Raw genomic sequence first — 26,618 nt, 5'->3', positions numbered from 1 at the left:
AGGTGACTACAGTCCCACTTGATAGCTAAATCTTATGAGAGACCTTGAGCCAGAATCATCCAGATAAGCCACTCCCAAACTCTTGACCCTCAGAAACCATGTGAGATAATGAATATTTGTTATTTAAGTTGCAAACTTTGCAGTAATTTGTTAAGCAGCAACAAATAACTAATGCAACTATTAAAACTCGACAGAAACCATTGGCAATTATTTGGAACTTAGACCAATGAAAGATTTTTTCAGGGAGGAGTGTTTTATCACTAACTTTGTTTAGTGACAAAAGGGTGCCTAGTGATAATATAAAACATGCTGACGTTAGTTAGCTTTCTTATTGCTTTGAAATTCTCCACAGCTATTGCATCCGCTTATTGCCTGTACCCAGAATGAAATGCTCCCAACTGCTCTCATATATCCTGGCTTAGCTTAGCCATCGTCATCCTTCTCTGGAATAACTGGAGTTTCGGATTCTAGCCTCACCCATCTACATTGAATGTATCTACCACAGTGATAGCAGTGTAATCTTTCTAATCTTAAATCTGACCTTATAGCTCAGATTGTAATTCAGGGTGTATAAAGCCCTTTAATAACTCTCTTGTGGCTACGGAATAAACCTCAGATGATTCACAAAACTCTTCATTTCTGCCTATGCAGAAAATACTGTAAAATTTCACTTATTACACAGTAGTATTCTAACTAGGTTGTCATGATCCGGCCCTCACTTAAGCCCCTCTAACCTCAATCCCTACTCACTTCTGCATGTACTGGTAGTTGTAAGTCATGATGAAAGATATGTTGTTCATTAACTATACATATACTCTTCTGCACATGCTGATCTTTTGCTTGGAATTTTCCAGTTCTCCTCCAGCTCTATCCCTACTCCATTCCAATTGTATCCCTATTTACTCGGTAAATTCTTCCCCCCGCCCCCATAAACTATAGCTAAAAATGTCTCTTCTTAGAGACGTTTCCCTGGACTTCCTTAGTCCAAATAACGTGCTTCGTCATATTCTATAGCAATCATGTATTTACATGTCTGTTTTCTCTACTAGACTGAGAACCACTCAAGGACAGGAACAATATTTAATTTACCCTTAGTGCTCTGTTGACTAACAGTGTCAGCCACCTAGTGTGCATATGATAAACAATGGAATGACTAAATATTGAAAATTAGAGCAACAACAGCAACAAAAACTATCCACTATCACAACATCCTAGCTCACATACTCCTGTAATTTTTACACAAGCATTCCCATATTTTTACATAAATTATCAATTTATAATCATAGTATTAACATGGTTCAGCATTCTGAATTTGTTTTTGTTTTGGATAGCTTTTATTGCTACCTGTTCAAGTTCACTAATCTTTTCTTCTGCAGTGTCTGAGTTGCTATTAATCTTTTCAGGTACACCTTTCATCTCAGGCATTGTTTTTTATGAACAAGTAGAGGTCATAATTGCTAGTTAAATATACCTCATAGTATGGTTGTCAGCTAAACTGTGCCCCTTCATGCCATAACACATAAATCATCTTTCCTTTCTTCCTTCTGCCCCGCCTTCTTTCTTTCCATCCTTCATCCTTCTTCATCAACCTGTTAAAGAGAAATTTCTCAACACAAGTTCCTTTTAAGTTTGAAGCAACATTCCAGTGTTTCTGGTGGTGATGTTGGTGGCAACATACGGTGGTAAAATATACTTTTATAGTGTTTAACCTGTGCCAGGCACTATTCTAGCTCCCACTTGTATATTAACTCATTTAATCTCTCAACTACTTCATTTTACCCTTTCCCAGCTAGGGAGTCAAACAGCCACCTTTTAACCAAGGTAGTCTGACTCCAGAGTCTGTGCCCGTAGTAAAAATCTCAACCTGGAAGGATTTCAGTGAAGACCAAAGGAGGTAACTTATGTGAGAGGGTTTGTAAACTATAAAGTAATTATGATGTTAAAATAATTTCAAAATAATGGTGATGGCAATGATGGTGACAAAGTCCAGATAAGACCACAGGAAGTCCTAGGAACAAAAAGAAAGCATTGCTGAGAATCCAGCTATAATTTCAATTTGGGAAATCTACAGGTGCTAAAGAAGCTGAAGATGATGTTTCCTTTACGTGTTCTTTCCTTCTTTCCTAGCTTTCTAATTCCACAGCAACATCAAGGAAATAGAATTACCAATGCCTTCCACCCTGGCTTGGCTAATAATCTACAATGCCACAGAACCCCGACCTAAAAGGTAAAAATTGATGGAATTTATAGTGTTGGGTTTTTATTTTTATTGAATACTTCTATGTGATCTTGAAACACGTTACACCTTTTCATTTCAGGACCACATTGAAGAGTATTTTTGTGTGTGTATACACATATGTATGTGTGTATATATAACATGTGTACACACACTGGTTAAATCTCAGCTTTGTTTTATCTCATTTCTAATTTTTTTAAAAAAAATCTCTAATATCTAAGAATTGAAATGACTAAATAGTTGTCTTCAATGTTGAGGAGTATAATTTTAAAAAAAGAAAGAAATGGGGGAGAAGCAAAAATTCTATCTTAACTTTAGATACTTCGGTAGAACTTCTGTCATTGGAGAGAATATTGGAAATATCCTCGTTAAGGTATTTGGAGCACATGCACCTTTTCTTGACCTCTTCTGTGAAATCATGAAATCACAGCCTACCTCACACAGGCCTCTAAACATATTGCCTAACATCGGGATATTTTAGAAATTGAAATTACAGTTGAAAGAAATAACCCTCAGTAGACGCATGTTTGTTTGTTTGTTTGTTTGTTTTTGAGTAGTTCTTCTTTATGTTGATGTAAGAATCTTTGAGGTCTTATGTATAAGCACATATCTTATTTTTTTTTTAGGTTTGAGTTATTCTTTAATAAAAAGCTAATATTTTATGGTAGTCTATATCATTACACAATGATGGTTACAAATTTGGATTTCTTTTAACAATACAACTATTCAAGGAGTAGATACATGTTTAATGAAATGATTTTGTTGGTCCCCTTAAAACATTAAAAAATTATCCTTTTAAATCATTTTTTTGTCAGAAGCATTTTATAAACCTGGAAAGCAAAGGCCCAAAAGTTAAAATCTGTCTCTAGGAAATGTTGATCTGCATGAAACCCAAATGTCTAACAAATGTGGCTTGACAACTCCTGGCCTATAGAAAAGAAATCAGACAATAAAGTGAGAGCAATTTGTCTCCTTCCCATTCCACTGGCTTACACCCTTGACTCTTAAACATTTTAAATTATTTTGAGTTTTGATGTCATCAAAGATTATAATAATACTTATCAGCAACCTGTGAACAAACATACTGTTAAGATGAGCTAATGAGTGCAAATAATCGAGCCATGGTTCCTTAAGGGCAGGGTCCAGGTCTTTACTTGCCTCTAGAGTTCATCAACAAATAGTCTCTTGCATACTGATTGTGCTTACTGAATGCTCATTGGATGAATTCATTAGTTACTAAATTATTTCATTTGTCCCTTGGTGGATATGATCATCTGACTTAGGTCAGTTAAAGTGAGAAAGAGGTGAAATCTTTATGGACCACCCTTTCCAAGCAGAGCTTTTTGGGGGAATGCATGTTCTTGATAGTCAACTGAGTCCTTAGTTCCATCACATTCTTAGATAGCAGCATCCAACTCCACGCATTACTTGCTAAATTTAGGACTTAGTAGTCTGTCATTACCAACATTAATAAATATTCACTGTAATGGAGTTTCCTCAACCGTGCCCATTTTTAGCTTTCATTAATACGTTTATCAAAAGCAATTTTTAAATCATGTGTACTGTTTGTCTATTTAACTTCTTGGAGGAATTTTTTCTAAAGTTAATACCTACTGTTTGAAATATATGTGTTCCTTTTATCTGTCCAAAATACATTAGGCTAAAGAGGGGATGGGTGGATGGTTGTTGCTGTCATTCCTGCAAGTAACAAAATCGCTGAATGTCTAAATTGGAAAGGATCTTTGAGGACTTTAAAATATTCACTACTACAAATTCTGGAGGATTCCTAGTGTTGAAACACTTCTCCATGTGCCTCCAATGGATTTGCACGTTGATCAGATAATTAGATAATTGGTGCTTGGAGAGAGGCTCAGACTGGGTTCCATAGGATGGGCATTTGATCCAACATGGTGGGAGGAAGTTGTGAGAGGGCTGAGTCATAAGGAAAAGAATAGAGTGGACCAGGTGAAGAAAGGTGAAAGGTATGGTTGGCAGACGGATCAGAAAAAACTGGAGTAACACAACAATACAATGTGAGTTGAAAGGAGCAGGCATGGAGGGGAGGAAAGAACTACAAGCCAACAAGTAATATAGTGGAAGGAGATGAATCTGGAAAAATGGGAAGGGCCTGGTCAAGAAAGGAGTTGTGAGCTGTGATAAAAAGTGTGAACTGAACAGTGCTTCCCAAACTCTGGTGGGAGATACAGGACACATTCTGAGAAATTTTTAATTTGTGTTTTGTTTTGATGAAAAAAAGTTAAAAAAAAATTTTTTTTAATGTTTATTTTTGACAGGGAGAGTGAGACAGAGCATGAGCAGGGGAGGGCCAGAGAGAGGGAGACACAGAATTGGAAGCAGGCTCCAGGCTCTGAGCTGTCAGCACAGAGTCAGATGTGGGGCTTGAACTCACAGACCACGAGATCATGACCTGAGCCGAAGTCAGATGCCTAACTGACTGAGCCACCCAGGCACCCCTGATGAAAAAATATTTTTAAAGAATATTCCACTTAGAAAGATAATAAGATTTTAGTTTCTTAGGGCAGGGGTCTACAAAACAAGGTCTAAAGACACATATCTAAGAAATAGCAAGCTAGAAGATTTATACTGAACCTCTTAAAAAACAATTCCTTATTCATGACAAAATTCTATTGTAGAGTAAAACCACAGGTTCCCTTGAATATACATTCTTATTTGTTTAACCCACTCAGACTTCTAACATATATGTCAGTCATACTTTCACCTTGCAAAAACTGGCCTTTCTGTTTTAATATTCAGTAAATGTATTACAGACATCACCTAGTTATCTAATGTGGAAGCAAGAGAACTCACAGCCAGTAATTCTCCAAGTTCTGTGTGAAGTCTTTCTAAAAATTCTAAATCCCATTTCCAATTTGCTGATGTTCTACTACAGGGGTGTGTTGCAAAATTTCGAATTTTATCCTTCAATTATTTCAATACTCAGGCAGATGGCATAAGAACAAAGGCATTAATGAATGCTAACTTGTTTGGTCTACTTCTGATTAAGTATAATAAAAAAATGTTTACCCTTGGTTATAAGATTAGAGATCTTGGATGGGATAATTGGTGGTTCAATGTCTTTAACTTGCTGCTGCTTCTGCAGGGACACAGTCCCCCATCTTTCACTTCATACAAGCTTCTTATGGCTGACACATCATTCTCTTCCAGCATGTCTCCTTGAAGAGATTTTTCCCGACAACTCTACTTAAAATTTCTAACCCAACTCCCACAAAGTTGCTCTCCTCTCATTATACTTTCTTCATAGAGCTTACCACAGTTTAATGTCGTTTCATTTGTGTCTCTCTCACTAGACGGTAAGCTCTGTGCAGGCAAACACCAAGTAAATTACATCCCCAATGGTATCTATGCGTGTCCTGAATATAGAGTATACTTCTTTTTTTTTTTTTTATAAATTTTTTTTCAATGTTTTTTATTTATTTTTGGGACAGAGAGAGACAGAGCATGAACGGGGGAGGGGCAGAGAGAGAGGGAGACACAGAATCGGAAACAGGCTCCAGGCTCCGAGCCATCAGCCCAGAGCCCGACGCGGGGCTCAAACTCACGGACCGCGAGATCGTGACCTGGCTGAAGTCGGACGCTTAACCGACTGCGCCACCCAGGCGCCCCTAGAGTATACTTCTTAAATGTTAGCGAAGGTGTAAATGTACAGCTTCTCTTGGGGAACATCACTCAATGGCTCATGCTCTCCTAAGGGTCATCTTGGCATCAAATTCATTAAGAATCTTTCATGAGCTCCTTCTACCAAACGTGATAAGTATGAAGAACACATTTTAAAGAATTTGTTATTATTTAAAATTTTTTTTCTCAGCAAGCTGATATGGGTTTATTAGAGAAATAGCTGACCCAGGCTTGGACACAAACTCTACAAAAACCTGGGACAATTTTATCATGCTAGAAAGCAAAAAAAATTGATCAGACTATTGGGATCTGGTAATAAAAGAAAAAAAAAAAAAAGACATAGGAGTCAATTCAAAGAGTCTTCCATTGACCAAAGATGGGGCAACTTAAGCACCAATAAGAATAATGACTGTGATTGATTGAAATAAAGAAAATATATAAAAAGCTGTAAGTTCAGAGTATTACTTAAAATTGGTTAGGTTTGGAGTTTCCTATGGCATCAATTCATTATTCTCAAAACTGGTAAGTAGGAAGAAGGAAGTATCTTGCTTTGCCTGTGCTAATTGTATTTCAAGTTAACCAAAGAGTTGAAGAAAATTCTTCTCCATAGACAATTTCTAACTAACAAGTGCAGAATAAATGATAAAATTATAAAACCATAATTTTGTAATACCTAATGAAATAATGGGTTGAGGTAATACTCATGAACGACTCTTTTTTTTTAATGTTTAATATATGAAATTTATTGTCAAATTGGTTTCCATACAACACCCAGTGCTCATCCCAAAAGATGCCCTCTTCAATGCCTATCACCTACCCTTCCCTCCCTCCCTCCCACCCCCCATCAACCCTCAGTTTGTTCTCAGTTTTTAAGAGTCTCTTATGCTTTGGTTCTCTCCCACTCTAACCTCTTTTTTTTTTTTTTCCCTCCCCTCCCCCATGGGTTTCTGTTAAGTTTCTCAGGATCCACATAAGAGTGAAAACATATGGTATCTGTCTTTCTCTGTATGGCTTATTTCACTTAGCATCACACTCTCCAGTTCCATCCACGTTGCTACAAAGGGCCATATTTCATTCTTTCTCATTGCCATGTAGTACTCCATTGTATATATAAACCACAATTTCTTTATCCATTCATCAGTTGATGGACATTTAGGCTTTTTCCACAATTTGGCTATTGTTGAGAATGCTGCTATAAACATTGGGGTACAAGGGCCCCTATGTATCAATACTCCTGTATCCCTTGGGTAAATTCCTAGTAGTGCTATTGCTGGGTCATAGGGTAGGTCTATTTTTAATTTTCTGAGGAACCTCCACACTGCTTTCCAGAGTGGCTGCACCAGTTTGCATTCCCACCAACAGTGCAAGAGGGTTCCCGTTTCTCCACATCCTCTCCAGCATCTATAGTCTCCTGATTTGTTCATTTTGGCCACTTTGACTGGCGTGAGGTGATATCTGAGTGTGGTTTTGATTTGTATTTCCCTGATGAGGAGTGACGTTGAGCATCTTTTCATGTGCCTGTTGACCATCTGGATTCTTCTTTAGAGAAGTGTCTATTCATGTTTTCTGCCCATTTCTTCACTGGATTATTTGTTTTTCAGGTGGGGAGTTTGGTGAGCTCTTTATAGATTTTGGATACTAGCCCTTGGTCTGATATGTCATTTGCAAATATCTTTTCCCATTCCGTTGGTTGCCTTTTAGTTTTGTTGATTGTTTCCTTTGCTGTGCAGAAGCTTTTTATCTTCATGAGGTCCCAATAGATGAACGACTCTTAAAACCATAGAACTTTTAAATGGGTAAATCAGACTGATAATACCAAAACTTCTGATCAATCTTAGTATCACTAAAAATGAGACAATCAGTCATTATGTGTCTCCTGATGTGATATGATGTACATCACATCACCTGTGTATGTTTAGCACCATCTATGAAGCATTCTTTGCCAAAAAAAGTGAACCTGAATGTAATTAAACCTCTACAACTAACCATCACTTTATGTTTTATTATTAGTAGTATTTTTAAATTTAAATCCAAGTTAGTTAACATATAGTGTAATAATGATTTCAGGAATAGAATTTATTGATTCATCACTTACATATAACACCCAGTACTCATCCCAACAAGTGGCCTCTTTAATGCCCGTTGCCCATTGAGCCCATCCTACCACCCAACACCCCTCCAACAACCCTCAGTTTGTTCTCTGTATTTAAGAGTGTCTTATGGTTTATCTCACTCTCTGTTTTTACATTATTTTTGCTTCCCTTCCCTTGTTAGAACTAATCATCACTTTAAAAGACACCAAGAGGTTGAAATCAGCCATGTGGGACATTCTATGGAACAAACACCATGATTTCTTTAACAAACAAACATCAATTTAAAAAGTGAGTGGGGGCTAACTTTTATATATTAAAAGAGGCTTGTGCAAGATATCAACCAAATTTAATATGTGGACATTGTTTCAGTCTGATTTAAATGAACTACAAACGCAATTTTTTAGATAATCAGAGAAAAATGAAAGAACAGGGTATTAGTAGATCTTAATAAATTATGAATTTTGTTAGCTGTGATCATGATATTGTGTTTTAAAACGTTCTTATTTGCTTGAGGTAGATATTAAAGTAGTTGCAGGTGAAATGACATGATGTTTGGGATTAGCTTTAAAATACTCCAGAAAAATAAAAGCATGTTGGTGTATGGGTGAGTGTGTGAGTGGGCGTGGGTGTGGGTGCATGTGTAACAAGAATTACAAATGTTAATAAGTATTGAAGCTGGTTCATTATTCTCTCTGCTTTTGTATTTGTTTGAAAATGATCATGAGTAAAATTAAAAGCTGAGTTTTGTTTTTAAAGTGTTTTAGTATAAAATACAGCAAACATACAAAAAATTCTCTGAACCACTTACAGAAAACATTGAAATATATTCCTACATATCCGCAAACCAGTGCAAAATATGAAAAGTTACCATCTCTACCAGTCCCCTTTGGTGCCTCTCTGAATATCTCACCTTTCTCCTTCAGAGATAACCACCATTCTGAATTTTCTGTTATCTCCTTATATTTCATGTACCTATTCTTACACAATATACTTTTTGTTATTTTTTGTTTTTGAACTCGATACAAATGGAATGATGCTTTATGTTGACTTGCTTCTTCAACATTCATTTTGAAAAGATACATGTTGATGCTTTTTACTGTAGTTTATTCATTTTCACTGCTGTAAAGTGTCCCATTGTGTGCAAGTACCATAGTCTTTTTATCTATTCAATGGCTGACAGACATTTGAGTTGTTGGTATATTGTGAACATTTCTGTATATTTCTCTTGGGGCTTATATTGAATACTTTCTTTGAGGTATGTATGTACAAGTGGAACTATTGTGCCATAGTATACACGCAAATGAAACTGGGCAATGACAAACTGTATTCTAAAATGGTGGTTGTACCAATTCACACTTTCCCTGGAAAGCAGTTTTCAAGAGTTCCCCCTTTTCCACTTCTTCGCCTACACTTAACATTTTCAGTACTATTTTTTGCCGCTCTGGTAAGTGTGAAATGGTATCTTATTATTTCAATTTGCATTTCCTTTATTATAGAGTGTATCTTTTCAAAGTTATAGGAACATTTATCATTCCTCTTCTGTGAAATATGCATCCGTCTTTTGCTCATTTTGTTTTTTCTTATTGATACCAAGGAATTCTTTATATTATTCTACATATTAACTCCTTATAGTTTTGTGGATTACAAATAACTATTTTGTGGTCTGCTTTTTCACTTTCTATACAGAATCCTTTGATGAACCAGTGTTCATAATTTTAATATAGTCAAATTGATCAATCTTGCACTTTTGGTCACCTTATTAAAGGAATTTTTCCCTTCAAAGCTATAAACATATTTCCCTAAATTGTCTTCTAATAGCTTTATCATTAAAATTTTTTTAATGTTTATTTATTTTTGAGAGAGAGAGAGAGGCAGAGAGAGAAGCAGAGCATGAGCGAGGGAGGAGCGGAGAGAGAGGGAGACAGAATCTGAAGCAGGCTCCAGGCTCTGATCTATGAGCACAGAGCCCGTCGTAGGGCTCGAACTCACGAACCACGACACCATGACCTGAGCGGAAGTCGATGCTTAACCCACTGAGCCACCCAAAGTGCCCCATTTTATCTTTTTTTTTTTTAATTTAAGTCTTTAATTCACTTGAACTTTTTTCTTTCCCTTTTGTGAGGCAGAGCTCCAATTTCATTTTTTCCATATGGATAGCCAATTGACCTAGAATCATTTATTGAGAAGCTCATTCTTTCTCCACTGCTCTGCAATACCAATTCAGTCATAAATCAAGTGTCCACATAATTGTGTGTGTGCTTCTGTGTTCTTGAACACAGGCTGAATTGTCATCATCCAGAAAAAAGTAGAACAGTCTAAGTTTGGTAATTTCCCTTATCACCTCAAGCCTTTCAAACACAAGTTCCTAAAGCACAAGTTAGTTCATGTCAGTTTTCTTCCCCAAAACATTAAAGAGTCCCACAATGAAACATGTAAGGAACTTCTTAACGTTTGCCTAGCCAGATAGTGAATCATTCTGACCTTCAGATTTACAATAACCTCAACAGTGCCCACCATATATCAGAAACCCAATAAACACTAGTTTCTGTATAGGATTTTTACATAGGTTAACTGTTAATTTTTTAAAGAATACATGATTTGCCTCCTAGCATATCCAAAATGTTCTCATATCAGCTTACACTTATTTTGTTTTGTCAAAATGCATAACCTTAAAATTTGTCCAAATCGTGTAAAGATTGTAAGGGTTTCATGACACTGTTTCTTTGTTTTAAAGTATCTAACTAAACCTGCTTTGAAATGTAATGATACAAAAATGTAACTTTAACGAAATCATGCATTTCATGTCAGTTTGGTTTACCTTTTGTGCTGTTAGGAAAACAGACTCTCAGAAAACCAAAGTGACAAAACAAAGTAATCAAGGTCTATTTAATAACAAATGAATTTTTTATTACATTTTATTAGATGTGCAAGGACTCCAATTTGGAGGTGCTTCCTTACTCTATTTGTACATTTTGGTATTATCTCTTTTTGAGCTAGAATATAAAAGTCTTCTACAGGCTGCTTCAGGGACCAATTAACTCCATTAAATTATAACCAGTTACATAGTGAACTGAACCACTGCTGTCTGGGGCTGTCTAGAACTGTGACAATTAGGAGATGGAGACAGGCAGAAAGAGAGAGATTGATTTTATATGTCACTGAAGCACGCTGCAACAATATGCCAGTGTGACTTTCAAAATGGCCTTAAAATATTCCAAACTCAGGAGTTTCCTTGCTCCTGAGTGGGAGTTGACAGACTGTCTGGCAGCATTAGAAAGAGGCAGAGAAGAGCTGATGTCTATATTGTGTCCTCTAATAATAACATTCTGCCTCTTTGCGGCATCTCCCCCTTAGAAGGATCCATCTATTTGTTGTGAGGTGTGTGTGTGTGTGTGTGTGTGTGTGTGTGTTTGAGAGAGCTTTGCCTCCCCTTGTGCAGAGGGCAGGATTTCACCCCTCACATCTGGGAAAACCAAACCAAAGGATACTAACCCTCCCAAGGTCACCTAGAAAATTAAGTGTTGTGGTCTGGGGGTTGGGAGAACAGAACCCAGGTGTCCCGACTCCAGCTTTGTGGTTGGACACTAAATCATTTTCGATTTCTTACGAAAAAAAAAAAAATCATTGGGCGGGTGGGGGGGGGGAGAGTGAGAAATTGATCAGATTTCCTCCGCTTTCTCCTTACTTCCCCTCCCCCTTACGGCAATAAAAACTCAAGAAAGGAAACGAGGTGTCCACTTTGCAGTTCTTAAACTGGGTCCCCCAAGTCACCCCCCACCTCCCATCGCCCACACAAAGCGACCCGGGTTCCCAAGGTTTCCGCTCGTCCAACAGCGAGCCCTGGAAGTGAGGAGTGGTTAAAACTCAGCCCTCACCTCCAGCGGGTCCCGAGCTCCGCGGCGCCCAAGCCCCGCCCCGCCCGCCCTTCCCCCCACCGCCTCGGCGCGCCAGCCCCTCTCCCCTCTCCCAATCCGGCGCACCCACCCCAGATGCCGCCTGGCACTGAGCGAAGCCGTCGTCGCCGCCGCAGCAGCACTTTCCACTTGTACTGATCACCTCCCAGCCCCGCTCTGCCTGCTCGCCGGAGCGGAGAGCGGCCCGCGCGCCAGCCCTTGGCAACCTCGGAGCAGTCGGGCTCCGGGAGGCAACTCCTTGGGAGCGCCCTGTCCAGGGTGCCCTCTGCAGTGTCTTTCTCTCTGCCTGGGAGGAGGAGAAGAAGGAGGAGGAGGACGACGACGACGACGTCTGGTCCGGGCTGGGAGGTGGAGCAGCGGCAGCCGCCGCCGCCGCCGCCGCCGCCGCCGCCGGAAAGGGAGAGGCAGGAGAGATCGAGACTTGGAAACCCCAAAGTGCCCGCGACCCTGCACGGCAGGCTCACGGCAGGCTCCCTTCCAGCTTCATGGGCAAAGTGTGGAAACAGCAGATGTACCCTCAGTACGCCACCTACTACTACCCCCAGTATCTTCAAGCGAAGGTAAAGGGGCGCCGGGGGCGGGGGGCGCCGGGGGCGCGCGCGCCGGTCGGGGCCCGTGCAGGGGCGCGCGCGGCGAGCCCCCGCCACCCCCGGCGGAGTTGATGGAGGGTTGCTAACTATAGCGCTGGCCTGGGCGGCGCGGGGCGGCGCGCGGGGCTGCGGCTGCCCGGGGAGCGGAGTGCGGGGATCGGGTTACAGAAAGCCGTGGGGGGAGAGACTAGACAGGAAAGAGCCGCCAGCCCCTTCCTGGCCCGGGAGGCGGGGAGGGTCGCGGGGCCGAACGGCGCCCCTCACCGAGCGGTGGCTGCTCAGCCGCCGACGCCTGGGGCTCCGCGGCAGGACCCGCGGCCGGCGCGGCTTTTCGACCGCTTCTCCTTGGGCCTCGCCCTGCGAGCAGTAACTCTTGCCTTCCCTCGGAGTGGTGCGCAGCCCCGGAGCCCCCAGGGACGCCCCTCAACCTCCCGCGCGCGCGATGACTGGGGCTTGAAGTGGGGGGACGGGACATTTTCTTCCCCGCCTACGGCCTTGCGCGCCCGCCTCTCGCCTTGATCTTTGTGCGGTGTGGCACTTCACCTGGTTACTGATTTCTACTTTTACGCTGGTGTTTTGGGTGAAAAAGTGGCCAAAGTTCACTCCCCGTTCACTGATGTTCCTTTTAATCTATCCTGTAGGTTTTGCAAAAGAAGGACAATGGGCAGATTTCAGTGCAAAGAAGTGACTTTATATATAGTTTAGAAAAATGCTACCTTATATGTTGACCACAGTTCGATTTCCAGTGGTGCTTTCTCAAAAGTGGCCTTGACATACTCTTAGGTAACACAGCTGATGACATGTAGCCATACAAATTGCGACTGACTTTCTGGAGACCCCGGGTACCGTGTTAGTGGGCCTGTCTTATTTTTTCAGTGAGATTTGAGGCACTCCGAACTCATTCCAATAAATATATGTGTGTATGTGTATATATACATACATATATATATATATATATATATATATGGTGGGCCCATGAAGAGGGAGGGTTTCACTGCTTTGGAAGCTTCTTCCATAATTTGGGAGGGTTGAAGTTGGATGCAGCAGCCTTCTTCAGCGATTAGCATCTCCTATCACTACCCCAGGTGCCTTTCTAGATCACAAAAGAATCAAGTATGGATGCAGTGTCTGAACTTTCTTTGGTAGGTTGTAATCATGTCCTCCTTGCTGGCAGAGGACATTCCTGGCCTGATGCAAAGAATCTCTGATTCAATCTTGATAAGCTTTTCTTTCTTACAGTGTGTGTGGTCCGCGTTATGTACCTACAACATAGCTCTGTATTTTCTCATGTAAAAAAGGACACTTGTCAGCACTGAGACCAGAAATTTTCGAGTAATCAAGGACCTCCTTTTTGTTCCCCTCAATTCTCATCTTACTTTGGGTGGCCAGAAAGCAGCAAGATGGTAGAAGCAAGAATACTCATTCATTTCTGTGTGGTCCCCACATATTTGTTTTCAGAGACCCAAGGGAGGTGCTCATTTTTTTGTGAGATACATTGTAAATACAGGTTGTTCAAAGAAATTTTGAGGTATAATCAATGCACTACCTTTTAGATATCATATATGTTTAATGCACTTGTTTAAATTATGCAGCATGGGGTGCCTAAAGGACAGCCTATTCAACACTTAACTATATGAATAATAAATAGATACACTCAGGTGAAGAAGAAAAAGGGCCATGTTTCTACAGGCACATTCACCTTAGTAATTTTTATGTACCATTAGTAAGTTAGAAACCAAGTACATAGCATTTAATATAGCTAATGCATTGCCATTTGGCTCTTTTTGCCCCGTAAATAATTGAAGAGAGAGACAAACGGCAAGAGCCTGCTCCAGTAATTAGGGTCGGATCCCAGAAAGCTTTAGGGCCCATTTTCTGAAAGTGTGCTTCCTGCATAAAGCATTTAATATTGATTTGTGTTACTGTAAGTGACATTCTCAAAACATATCTTGCTGTTTCTACTATGAAATTTGAAATCCTATTACTCGGAATTTCTTTGTTTCAGGAGAAAGACACACATACCGACTTGACCTATATAACGTGGTATTAAAGTTCGATAATTAAACCTAAATTCCCTACTGTACGTATCTTGATTATCCCAGAAAGGGGTATCTCCTAAAATGTAAAGTGACCAGATGCAGATTTTAGGTAAGCACAGTTTGAAATGCATAGCTCTGTTTTTTCTCCTTGACGTATTTGCTGGTAACATGGTAGTGTGAGTCATTAAAAAAAAAAAGTGACTTTGTTTGATTGGTAGTTAGTTTAAAAACAAGTGTTGCCTAGTCTACCTAAAGAATTAATATTCTCACTTAGAATCTGTTGTGTACGGTGATGATCCTTGCCTATGTGTGTCTTTTAACCTTCCTGAAACATGCGATAGAAAACATCAGTCTGTTTAAAGTACAGTGATGTGTTTGCTGGTCAGGGTTGTTTTGAAACTTCCGTTTGGAAACTATATCAAAAACTAAGTAATGGCATGGTTGTTTACAAAGTGATATTTGACTTAAACTTGCAATCGGGAGACGGATGTGATGGTTTTGAATCAAGAAAGAATACATGGATGGGATTTCTTTTCAGCAGGAGCAATACATACCAGTTAAAATGACACTTGAGAATGAGTTTTGTTTTCCTATGTTAAGAAATTAACATATGTCAAATAATTCTTCTTGAGTTACTCATCCAATTAGAGACTGTTGTAAATTTTATTTCGTATTTTTTCCCCATAAAAACATCTTGGTCACTTCTCCAGTTATTAACAACAACAACAACAACAACAATCTGTGCAGTTCTATTACAGCGTGACCATATCAGCATGCTTTGTACTTTGACAGAAAGAGAAATAATTTGACAGAAATCATTAGAAAAGTAGTACAGCTGCATTACACATAAAGTAAATCAGAGGATGGTATGGAAGGGCGGGCATGGGCGGAAATGAGGAGATTGTGAAATTTTCTTAATATCTTAGTGTGGAGTAACATAGATTAGAAGTAACCTGATTTTACATGCTTGTTGGGTTTTTTTTTGTGTTTCTCTGTCAGGGTGGTCTTATCCCAGCAGGCTTTCTTTATCACCTGACACGTTCATTCTACGAGGTAGTTTGATGTAGCTTCGTAAATGTAAGCACATACCGTTCTAAAGGATTTTCTGAATTATAAATGACCCGTGGTATATTATGAAACATTAAATTTGGTATCCACTTTTCAGCTACACAGGAAAAAAATCTGATAATTTAACATATTTTAGCCTAAAGATTTGTATGTGCACATTTTCAAACATTGGCTGTATTAATTTCACTTAGTATAAAGTCACTCCTCACGGTCTGTTTATTTCAGAGATCCTACAACCTACATTACTGCCAATGCATGTATGCAGATATATATGGGAATTGAAATACTTCTTATTTCTTTTGAAGAAAGGAAAGTACAAAATGTTCTTTACATGCTTAGCTAATATTTTGTACCAGCTAAATGCAGTGTACACATTTGTGATGTATGTTCATAGTTATCGAAAGATATTTCTATAAAACATACCATTTTGAAAGCTTGGTTTTTAAGTTTTTATGCATAAACAGTATTGTTGTCAATACGCTAAAGAAGTCTTTCTACAACAAAAGCTTCTTTTAAAGTTATCTTTATATGTGTATGCTAAAGAACATATCACCTATCTTCAAAATATGAAAAATAACGAGTGATATAATTTGGGATTGTGTTAATAAAGGCTACCAGAACAAAGTAGTTTTTCTGTATTGAATTTTTGTGTGCATTAACATTTTGTTGAATTCCTTAACTTTTACTTGGTACCCATATAACTGTTGTGTCAATCTGTTTCTCTAGGGCTTAGGGTTTATGATTTGATACATGGAACGACTGAGTATAGTAGGGTGGTTTGGAGATACAGAGGCATGATATTAGAACTTAGGGTGCTTTGTGTCCTAACAAGTAACCGCGTTTATACAACGAATAAAGTTTGCTTAAATAGATCAATACAGCCAAGTAATATTTTATACCCTGAATACACACCTTCGTTCCTTTGGTGAATGAGATAGTGTGGCTATCTAGAAGTGGTATTGGAACGCCCAAGGTCATGGGATGGTTAAAATGAACATGCATTGTAATGCAGTACTGTAGCATTCTTCCCCGAGATAGCTATTTCTTTTGGATTTTCCATAGCATCTATTATATTTTTATATGCTGGGAGCTAAATCTCAAGCTACTGGAAAGGAAAAGGAAAAGGAAAAGAGAAGTGAAGTAGGAAAGTTTTCAGTCATTTAGTATTAGTATAACTAGATATACCTTACATGGTTGGCAATCTTGGTTTTGAGTTTAAGTTCAAATATGGGCAATTTCCATGTAATGCAGTTTCAAGAAAAAACATTTTAAAACTTTACTGATATATTGCTCAGACTTTGTATTTGGTTTAATGGTTTATTGGAACTTTAAAATTACCCCAGCTTACTTAATGAGTACTAAAATTTTAAGTTATGGGTCTTTTACCTAAAGACAAAAGGGTCTTTCTTTCTTTTATTAAATTGAGCATTTCCAGAAAATAAAATATTTCTCCCCATGTCTACTTAACCAGTAAAAATCATGTGAGAGAAATATGTATAATGGAAGGATAAGTGCTTAGTAAAAATGATACAGACACTTAAATATTGTTCATTGTTTTTAAGGATGAGGAATTTTTTTGTCCAGTTTGTTTTTTATTGGATGCTTAGTCTCACTAATGTTTACTCTCCCCAAGCATGGTCTTCTCCCCCACTGTAAGTCTCTCTGCAAAGGATATCAACACCTCCCTAGTTTCTTGCTTGATTCACAAAACAGTAGGTGCTAAATAAATGCTTGTTAGTGACTATTATTATTCAGAGTAAGTACATGTGAATTTTTTTAGACCAGGAAAAAAATGTAGACCAAAATGTACAAATATAATAATCCAGATTTTCTATAGCAATCTCATTATAGTTTGATTTGCATTTTGATTTATTTTGTTACCATTTTGACAACTTTAAATTGTTTTATGGATTGAGTAAGATCCCTGGGAGGAATCACATATCAGTTGGTCAGTGCTTCATTTATGGAATCAAAAGTGCTGTTTTGTACATTCTTCATTAAAGCCTATGGTGCCAGAAAAAAAATCTCATAGTATTATATTGAGGTGGAAATGTTACAAGTGATGAATTGGTGACTCAGAGCCTGTCTTTGTTTCCTATCAGTGGCCCCCACCAACATAATTGAAACTTTTTCCTGCTCAGTTTTCAAGAAAATCAGCTTCTTAAAGAAATGTTATTTCAGACTCGGTAAAAACATGTATTCATTTAATGGATAACAACTAAAATATAAACTAGCATTGAGGTGTTCAGAATTAGTCCTCTCTCAATTACTGACTGTTGCATAACCCTAAACATGACATTTAGCTACCTAGCTTGTTATCCCATTCATTGGGGTTAGAGGAATGAGCAGGAACGTATCAAGTTGCTCTGAAGTAAAAGTACTATATTTAATGTAACGTAGCTTTATTAAATAAAATGTAGTAATGGTATGTGAGTGATTTAAATGTAATGCCATAGTATTTGGTGTCAGATCAAACCATATGTTCAAAATTGAACATTGGACTTGGAGGTTTTATGTGGAATGAATTTAAATGTTCTGGCTTTCTTTTCTCTATTGTTTTAATGGGTAGATAGTCAAACCTGATGGAAGTTGGTTGTGCCTCATGAAGGCAGCACTTGGAGGATACAGACTTTCACCAGTGGGAGCTTGGCCAGGTGATACACAGCAAAATGTGTTCTTAGAACCGTGTGTGTGAAACATACATGCAAACTTGAGCACACACACTAATTTGGTAACAGAAACTAAACATTTCTTCCTACGAAGGGGAAGTATAAAGGGGATGGTGATGGTTAAGCTAATAACAAACTCAACACATATCTCCCATAGTTGAATTCCTTACTTTTTCTTAATGTATTTTGTCTCCTTAACATAATTATATGAATATCTTAATTTTTCAAATAAGCACTGGAAAAGAAGTGTGTCAAAGGTGGTGAGAGAGAGAGAGAGAGAGAGAGAGAGAGAGAGACAAAAAGGGGGGGGGGCAAAAATCAACACCCAGTCCTCCTGGGGGAGAAAACATACAGAACTGAACACTGCCCTTCTCTATACATTGTCTTTTAGCTAATTCTTAAATGGATGCATTTGTCATTTTAGAGGATGGAGAACAGTTTTCTAGATGATAAATATGAAAACCTAAATCCTAAAAGAGATTAGATGCTAATATAAACAGTTAATTTGCTTTTCAAACTCTGGCATTTTAAACACAATGCCTGGTGGATGATTTCTAACGTTGGCTGTAACATCTGTATTCTGGAATTAGGTTAAAGTTTTCAGCTGGTAGCTTGTTGAAAAATTGCTGAGGTTCATGAAGGACTGACATACCAACTAATCGGTTGTATTTTCTGAGTGATCCCAGAGCACCATTCTCTGCACTTGAAATTGGGAAAGGTTAGGGAGTATAATAGCTGGTCCTTGCTCTCTAGCATCTCATCAGCTACCAGGAAAGACAGAATAGACACAATACAAGAAATAAGTGAAGAAAAATATTTACAAAATAGTACACCCAGGAAGGTAACGTATCAACCAGAAGTCTGAGTGACAGAGAAAGCCCTGAGATATACATCTGTGAGATTAAAAACACTGCCATTGTGTTTTGTGAGAAAAAGTAAAGGGCATATAAAGGCCACAATAAACCTGGGAATTTTAGAAAGAAATTGGGGCTTTAGATTAATGAGTGAAAATGTCTTGAATTGATAATCAGCATTGTTTTGTATTTCTTGTGCTTTATAATCCTTTTATGAGTGCTTAGCATGTTAAAGAATAACACTTTTTTTGGTACTTTATGTTAACTCCTTCCCCACAAAGTTTCATATGCAGTTACCGTATTTTACATTGTTATTTTTCAAGTTTTAGGCTTATAAGTGTGCTACGAAGCCAACCTATTTGGGTTGTGACAGGCTGAGAATATCATGCTTAAGTGATGACATAATGGTTACACAGATTTGTTACTCTTATTGTTTTAAACCATTTGAAATGATGTTTATTTCTTCTAATTCATTAGGTGTGCTCACGGCGAAGGGAGAAAATGTTTTGTTATGCTGCTAATTACATCATTGTGTGCCTACAATCTACAAGTTGATAACATATCTATGTGAGCTGTTATTTCTTTAGAAAATAACAGATTTTTTTATTATTCATGATCTTTCATAGGTATAACTATTTTTTTTCTCTAGCTTTAATTCTTCTAAAATAAGCTTTCTTCGCCTCTGCAAATGAAACGATGTGCTTCGAGAGTCACGTTGTCCTCTGGCCTCACTGGCCTCACTGGGGAACATAGAACCCTCCCCTCTCTGGATGCCCACTGAACAACAGGTGCTACGGGGCTTCCTCCCAGATGAAGAGTGATTCCAGGGAAAGGTTTTGTGCAAAAAAACGAAATATTTTCACAGATATCACAAATAATTTTTACCGATCTTGTAGGAAAAGTAAAGTGTGTGGATCTGTTTTAGATGATACCAGTTTTGGTTTTTTTAATCAATTGAAAATTTTACTAATTAGAATGGGAAGAATTGGATGGATACATCATCATGGAATACTGTGCTCTCTTAACCTGAGTTTCTTGAGGGAAGGGAGAAATCAAAGTTGCCAAAAGTGAATTTTAGATTTTAAACTTCCATTTTTATTATGCTTAAGCTCTTCAAATGACACTATGCCATTTCCCTTATTTAACAATTTTTAGCCATGGTGATTTTGAGAGTTACCATTGGTAGTATATTTGTACTGGAGAACTTCTAAATCCTTCCTTACCTATAGAATAATACTAGCTGCTTGTAAAGTCTCAAATAAAATATTTGGTTGTAAGCAAGAGTGACATTTTATTAAAAATTTGTGGGGTGCCTGGGTGGCACAGTCGGTTGAGCGTCCGACTTCAGCCAGATCACGATTTCGCGGTCCGTGAGTTCGAGCCCCGCGTCAGGCTCTGGGCTGATGGCTCAGAGCCTGGAGCCTGTTTCCGATTCTGTGTCTCCCTCTCTCTCTGCCCCTCCCCCGTTCATGCTCTGTCTCTTTCTGTCCCAAAAATAAATAAACGTTGGAAAAAAAAAAATTTGTAATACCATCACCTTTACCTTTGTCTTCTCAACAGCATTTGGATTCATCAGTGAATAGGCTTTTGACAAATACAGACATTAATAAAAAGACAAATTTGGCAGTTTTTATTTTCAGGTCATTAACTGATATATTCTCAAAACTTTCTTTGCCTCCTGCAAAGCACAACTTTGATTAATTTCATTGTTTTAAAAATGGAAGCCTTAACGAAAAGAGGTTCCTAATCTCAGCCTCTTCTATGTTTCATTCCACATGATTGTTTGCACTTTTATTTAAACAACAACAACAACAACAACAACAGCAACACAAAAGGAATTGGCTACCAGAACACTTTCTATAGCAAAAATTCTATAGCTGAAAGATGATATTTTTCTAGAGCTCTATGTGATTTGTTCAGTGATTGGGTATGACTTAACCTACAAGTGAATTGTTTTCAAGTTTGTTCTGAAAAGTTCACTTATCAGTTATGTAGAACTTGAAACTCATCTAACATATTTCATACATAAATTGTTATCCTTAGTGGTAGGGCCCACAGCCAACCTTTAAGAGCCTGTAAAAGTAATCCACTTTATAATTCACAGGTACTTGTTCCAGTACTAATCTCATCATAGAACCAAAGCACCCTTTTGGGCAATGTTTGGGGGAGGGACGCGGTGCATGAGTATTCAGAGTTGAAATTCCAGGTTCCAGGAACCCATCTTTGCATCCTTTAGGGGGGTGGGTAGGTTTTCCTAACTCCCCTGACAGGCTGTGGGAAGAGAAGAGCTCCCTGCAGTCCTTCAGTAGGGCTTTGAGCTTCTAGAACTTGGGGACTGGGTTCCAAGAAGAGATGGGAGGTGTGGCTTGTGAAGTCCTTTGAGGTGTAGACTCTGGAGCTTCTCACTGTGTGCGAGGCCCTGGGAGCTGATTTATTCCTTATTCCCTGGGACACTAGCTTCCTACTCACCTATTTTCTTACACTGGCCTCAGCGATACCCCCCGCCCCCGACCTCCAGCCCCAAAACTCACTTTAAAAAATGTAGTCCAAGGCTTTCTGCGTTTCATCCCTTGCCCCTTATTGACTAGATGATTACAACCTCACTGCTTTGCTCGCTCTCCTCCAGCATCAGATCAAGCAAACACCTTGTGAGGCTGGAAACAAGAAGGAAACAAAATGACAAAGAACAAACTGTCCAGTTCCATCACTTCTCTTATTTTCATCTAGTTCTGGTCCAACAATGGCTCATAACTCATAGGGGAACTCTAAACCTTGAGAATTTGATGATGGCACTTTCCCATTAACCTCAAATATTTACCAGGACAGCCTGTGAAGCACAGGTTAAGAATCCTACCCTGAGAGGAAGTCAGAACGGAACCAATCTGTGCTTAAGAGGATGATTCAGACCATGGATCCCCTGGTATTTTGTTTCTGGAGTGAAGAGCCTGCAAAGTGGGAATATGTGAGGGAAAAGCCCATGGGTTTGGGCATTCTCAGGGTGTTTCCTCTTTCTTTTCTCCTTTTCCCCTACTCCCTTCTTCTTTTCCCTTCTCCCCTGCTCCTGCCCCCAGTTTTTCTTACTGCACATTAAGAGTAGTGTCAGTCTGGGCTTACTTCTGACTAGCTACTGGTGTGTGCCACGCTACTGGTCTACTGGCGTGATTGTTGCATACAAGCTATTCCCAAATCAGGGACCAAGTGTGTCTAACTTAGCCTGACTGAAAAAAAAAATCTTTATTAACTCTTAATGCTACAGATTATGATTAAGAATTTGCTAACTACAATTGCCTCTTTGAATGAGATTTTCCTTCTGAATCTTTATCCAATTTTATGTGGAAATTTAAAATAAAATTTTATTTGGCAATGTATAAATGTTGTTACAGAAGTGCAGACATGATGTAATACTTTGAACAAAAGAGAACATAATTAGCATAATAGAAAGTATTTTGATGGCCAATGCTACTCCTAATGAGATTAGAATTTAATTATGAGATAGTGAAATGGTAAACTGTTTACATTTTTCTTCACCCATACTGATATTTAAAGTCACACAGAATTGGGGCGCCTGGGTGGCGCAGTCGGTTAAGCGTCCAACTTCAGCCAGGTCACGATCTCGCGGTCCGTGAGTTCGAGCCCCGCGTCGGGCTCTGGGCTGATGGCTCAGAGCCTGGAGCCTGTTTCCGATTCTGTGTCTCCCTCTCTCTCTGCCCCTCCCCCGTTCATGCTCTGTCTCTCTCTGTCCCAAAAATAAATAAATGTTGAAAAAAAAAATTTTTTTTTAAAATAAATAAAGTCACACAGAATCGTTTTTTTCTATTTCTTGGATATTTCACAAACTGATTCTTTATCTAGAAATAATTGCAAGAGTATTGTGTGTTTTTTACTTGGCTAAAGACTGAAAACAAGGTATGTTTCTTATTTGGTAGTAGTTCCTCAGATTTTCATTTTAGTGGCAGAAATCTTAAATGCTGATTTTGATTGCTTTTTTAAGGAATAGATGATTTCTTAACATACAAATAGGATTTCAAATGACAGTGGGTGATCTGTGGAGTTCTCTTTTACCCCTCTGTCTCTGTCACAAAATTCAAATTCATGTTTCAGCAGTACAGGATGTTCTTCAGTGCACATCCTTTGAGCCTTCAAAATTTGATTTGACTGTGTGGTCTGACGATAGCATGTGCAGATAAGTACATTGTGATAGTAATCTGTGTGTCTGGGCCCTAATGAACATCTGCTTTCTAGGGCGCCACAACAGCACCTTTCTTTGTTTTTCTTCCTTTGCCTTTTTGATTTGAATCTTGTTAAACCCTGAAAATGGGGCTGGTTTTCAATATGCAAATGTTCCCCCCCCCCCTCTCTTTGGGGGGGGGGGCCGGTGGGAAAGCCAGATATTTTAAATATGAATGAATTGGGAATTTAAAAGGAATCTGCAGAAAGCACTAAGCTATAGTTCTACCATTGACAACTCAGACTTATTGTACTTAAAATGATGTAGTTAAGATCATGTAGTTGGAACTACCTGGCAAATTTAATTAACTTCAGCAAACACTGAGCAGGCATGGTATTAGGCTCTGGGAGGTGCAAATATGTAAATAAGACATGATTTGTGCCATCATGGAGCACAATGGGATAATTTTGTTTACTTGTGTGTTTAAAATTTTTATTGAGGTAGAACATACAGTGCACACATTAAAAAATTTTTTTAATGTTTATTTTTGAGAGAGTGAGAGAGAGAGAGATATAGCATGAGTGGGGGAGGGGCAGAGAGAGAGACACACACACACAGAATCTGAAGCAGGCTCTGGGCTGTCAGTACAGAGCCTGACATGGGGCTCGAACCCACAAACCGTGAGATCATGAGCCGAAGTCTGATGCTTAACCGACTGAGCCACCCAGGTGCCCCATATAGGACATGAATTTTAAATATATAGATTAAGGTATTCCTTAATCTGGGTGGCCACCCAGATCACTATATAATATTTCTGGCACCCAAAAGGCACCCTCATTTCTTTCCCCAGTTTGTACTCCCCAAAGGTAACCACTAGTCTTACATTTATCTTTATATATTGGTTTTACCTATTCTTGTACTTCATAAAAATGAAATCCTATAGTATGTATACTTTTTTGTCTAACTTCTTTAGTTCATTATTATTTTGCTTTGATTGATTCAGTCATGTTGTTATGTGTAGCAGTTGTTTGTTCTTTTCTTTGTTTAGAAAAAATTTTTTTTTAATTTGAGAGGGAGAGAGCAAGTGCAAGTAGGGAAGAGGGGCAGAGGGAGAGAGAGAGAATCTTAAGCAGGCTCCACGCTCAGTGCTGAGTCCAATGTGGGGCTGGATTCCACGACCCTGGAATCATAAACTCAGCCGAAATCAAGAGTTGGACACTCAACTGACTTGAGCCACCCAGGAGCCCCAGTTCTTTTTTTAATAGTAATTCCTTCATGGGGTATACCACAATTGATTTATCTGAGTGTTTTGATTATTTCAATTTGGGGCTAGTATGAATAAAATTGCTATAATTATTTTTGTTCATATCATTTGGTCAATATATGCACGCACTTGTAAGAGAGAAACTGGTATGTCATAGGGTATTTGTATGTTTGGCTTTGGTAGATATTACCAGTTTTCTACTCCCACTGGCAAAGCATGAGAAATGTATTTGCTGTATATGTCACTAATACTTGGAATTCTCAGCCTTTAATTGTAGCCCCTCCGGTAGGTGGTATCTCATTATGGTTTTAATTTGCATTTCCCTGATGATTCATGATATTGAGAACTTTTTCATGTATCTGTTGGCTAATTGGTTATGTTTTGTCTTTTAAATGTCTTTTAAGTTTTCTGCTCATTTTTAAAAAATACTAGGTTTATTGAATATAACTTACATAATATACAACTCAACCTCTTGCTCACTTTTTATATTGAGTTGTCCTTTTTATTGGTTTGTAGGTTTTAATTTTTTTTTTTTTTTTCTGAGAAGGAGAGAGAAAGAGGGAGAGAGAGCCGGGGAGAGGCAGAGAGAGACGGGGACAGAGCATCTGAAGTGGGCTCTGCACTGACAGCAGCGAGCCCCACGAGGGGCTTGAACTCGCAAACCACGAGATCATGACCTGAGCCAAAGTCGGATGCTCACCTGACCACCCAGGTGGCCCAGTTTGTAGGTTTTTAAATATAGCCAGGATGCAAATCTTTTACCAGTATATGTATGAGAATATCTTATCCCAATTTCCAGTTTTCCCTTTAAGTGTCTGGTTAGTATTTTCTAATAAATGGTAGTTGTTAATTTTAATGAAGTCCAATTTGCCCACCTTTTATGAATATTACTTTTTGTGTCTGTTTAAAAAACCTTTGCTTATTTTAAGGTCATGAAGATTATATTTCTATATTTTCTTCTAGAAGGTGTATTTTACCTTTCACATTTAGGTCTGCTATCCATTTCTAATTAATTTTTGCATTTAGTGTGGACAGGGTCAGGATTCCTTTTTTGCTCCCCATCCCATATGAATATCTAGCTGATCCAGCACCATTTATGGAGAAGATATTTTCATTTTCCCCTTTGAATTTCAGTGTGGCCTTTGTTGTAAATCAGGTGACCACATTTATGTGTTTCTTTTTCTGGACTTTCTCTGTGATTCCCTATGCATCCTTGTGTCAGTACTACAGGGTCTTAATTACTATAGCAATAAATTAAGTGTATATACTTCAAAGTGGTCTTAACTATCCTAGATCTTTTGAATTTCTTTATAAATTTTAGAATCAGCTTTTCAATTTCCATAAAAAATAAATATAAGATTTTTATTGGAATGGCATTAAATCTATATGTCAGTTTTTGGAGAATTGATATCTTCCAAACTGTAAATATATCTATTCTTATTTATTGATGAACTTACCACTTTGAAGTAATTGATAATAAAATACAATGGAAAATATTTTTTAAATGCTTGTTCCAATAATTTTTTCAAGATCTATAGTATGATAGTTGCCTTAAACTCTGTTAAGAAAAATTTTTTTTGAGGGCGCCTGGGTGGCTCAGTCGGTTAAGCGTCCGACTTCAGCTCAGGTCACGATCTCGCGGTCAGTGAGTTCGAGTCCCGCGTCAGGCTCTGGGCTGTTGGCTCAGAGCCTGGAGCCTGGTTCCGATTCTGTGTCTCCCTCTCTCTCTGCCCCTCCCCCGTCCATGCTCTGTCTCTCTCTGTCTCAAAAATAAATAAACGTTAAAAAAAAACATTAAAAAAAAAAAAAGAAAAGAAAAATTTTTTTGAAACGGGAGAGAATATTTATGGACACCTGGGTGGCTCAGTTGGTTAAGCCTCTGACTCTTGATGTTGGTCATTTCAGGTCATTATCTCATGGTTCGTGGCTTCAAGCCCTGCATCGGGCTCCACACTGACAGCACATAGCCTGCTTGGAATTCTCTCTCTCCCTCTCTCTGCTGCTTACCTGCTGATGCTCTCTCTCTCTCTCTCTCTCTCTCTCTCTCTTTCTCAAAATAAATAAAA

The 26,618-nt window shown here is 38.6% G+C and overlaps 1 protein-coding gene across 8 annotated transcripts in view; it reads left to right on the top strand.

The window, feature by feature from the left end:
* Positions 1–11,926: 11,926 nt before the first annotated feature.
* Positions 11,927–26,618, top strand: part of RBMS1 (RNA binding motif single stranded interacting protein 1) — a 224,940-nt gene continuing 210,248 nt past the window's right edge. For 2 of the 8 annotated variants that reach the window (XM_040475172.1, XM_040475167.1), the window contains exon 1: positions 11,929–12,460. In XM_040475172.1, coding sequence (XP_040331106.1) covers positions 12,386–12,460 — 75 coding nt within the window. In that variant the 5' untranslated portion in view covers positions 11,929–12,385. Of the gene's footprint in view, positions 12,461–26,618 lie in introns of all 8 variants that reach the window. The other 6 variants (XM_040475171.1, XM_040475169.1, XM_040475166.1 and 3 more) reach the window with 5 other exon arrangements.

The sequence above is a fragment of the Herpailurus yagouaroundi genome, unplaced genomic scaffold, assembly GCF_014898765.1.
Source record: "Herpailurus yagouaroundi ecotype Mexico unplaced genomic scaffold, PumYag 140, whole genome shotgun sequence".
Taxonomy (NCBI): Eukaryota; Metazoa; Chordata; class Mammalia; order Carnivora; family Felidae; genus Herpailurus; species Herpailurus yagouaroundi.
Note: the sequence above shows the minus strand (reverse complement) of the source record. Positions and strands in the feature narration are given on the sequence as shown.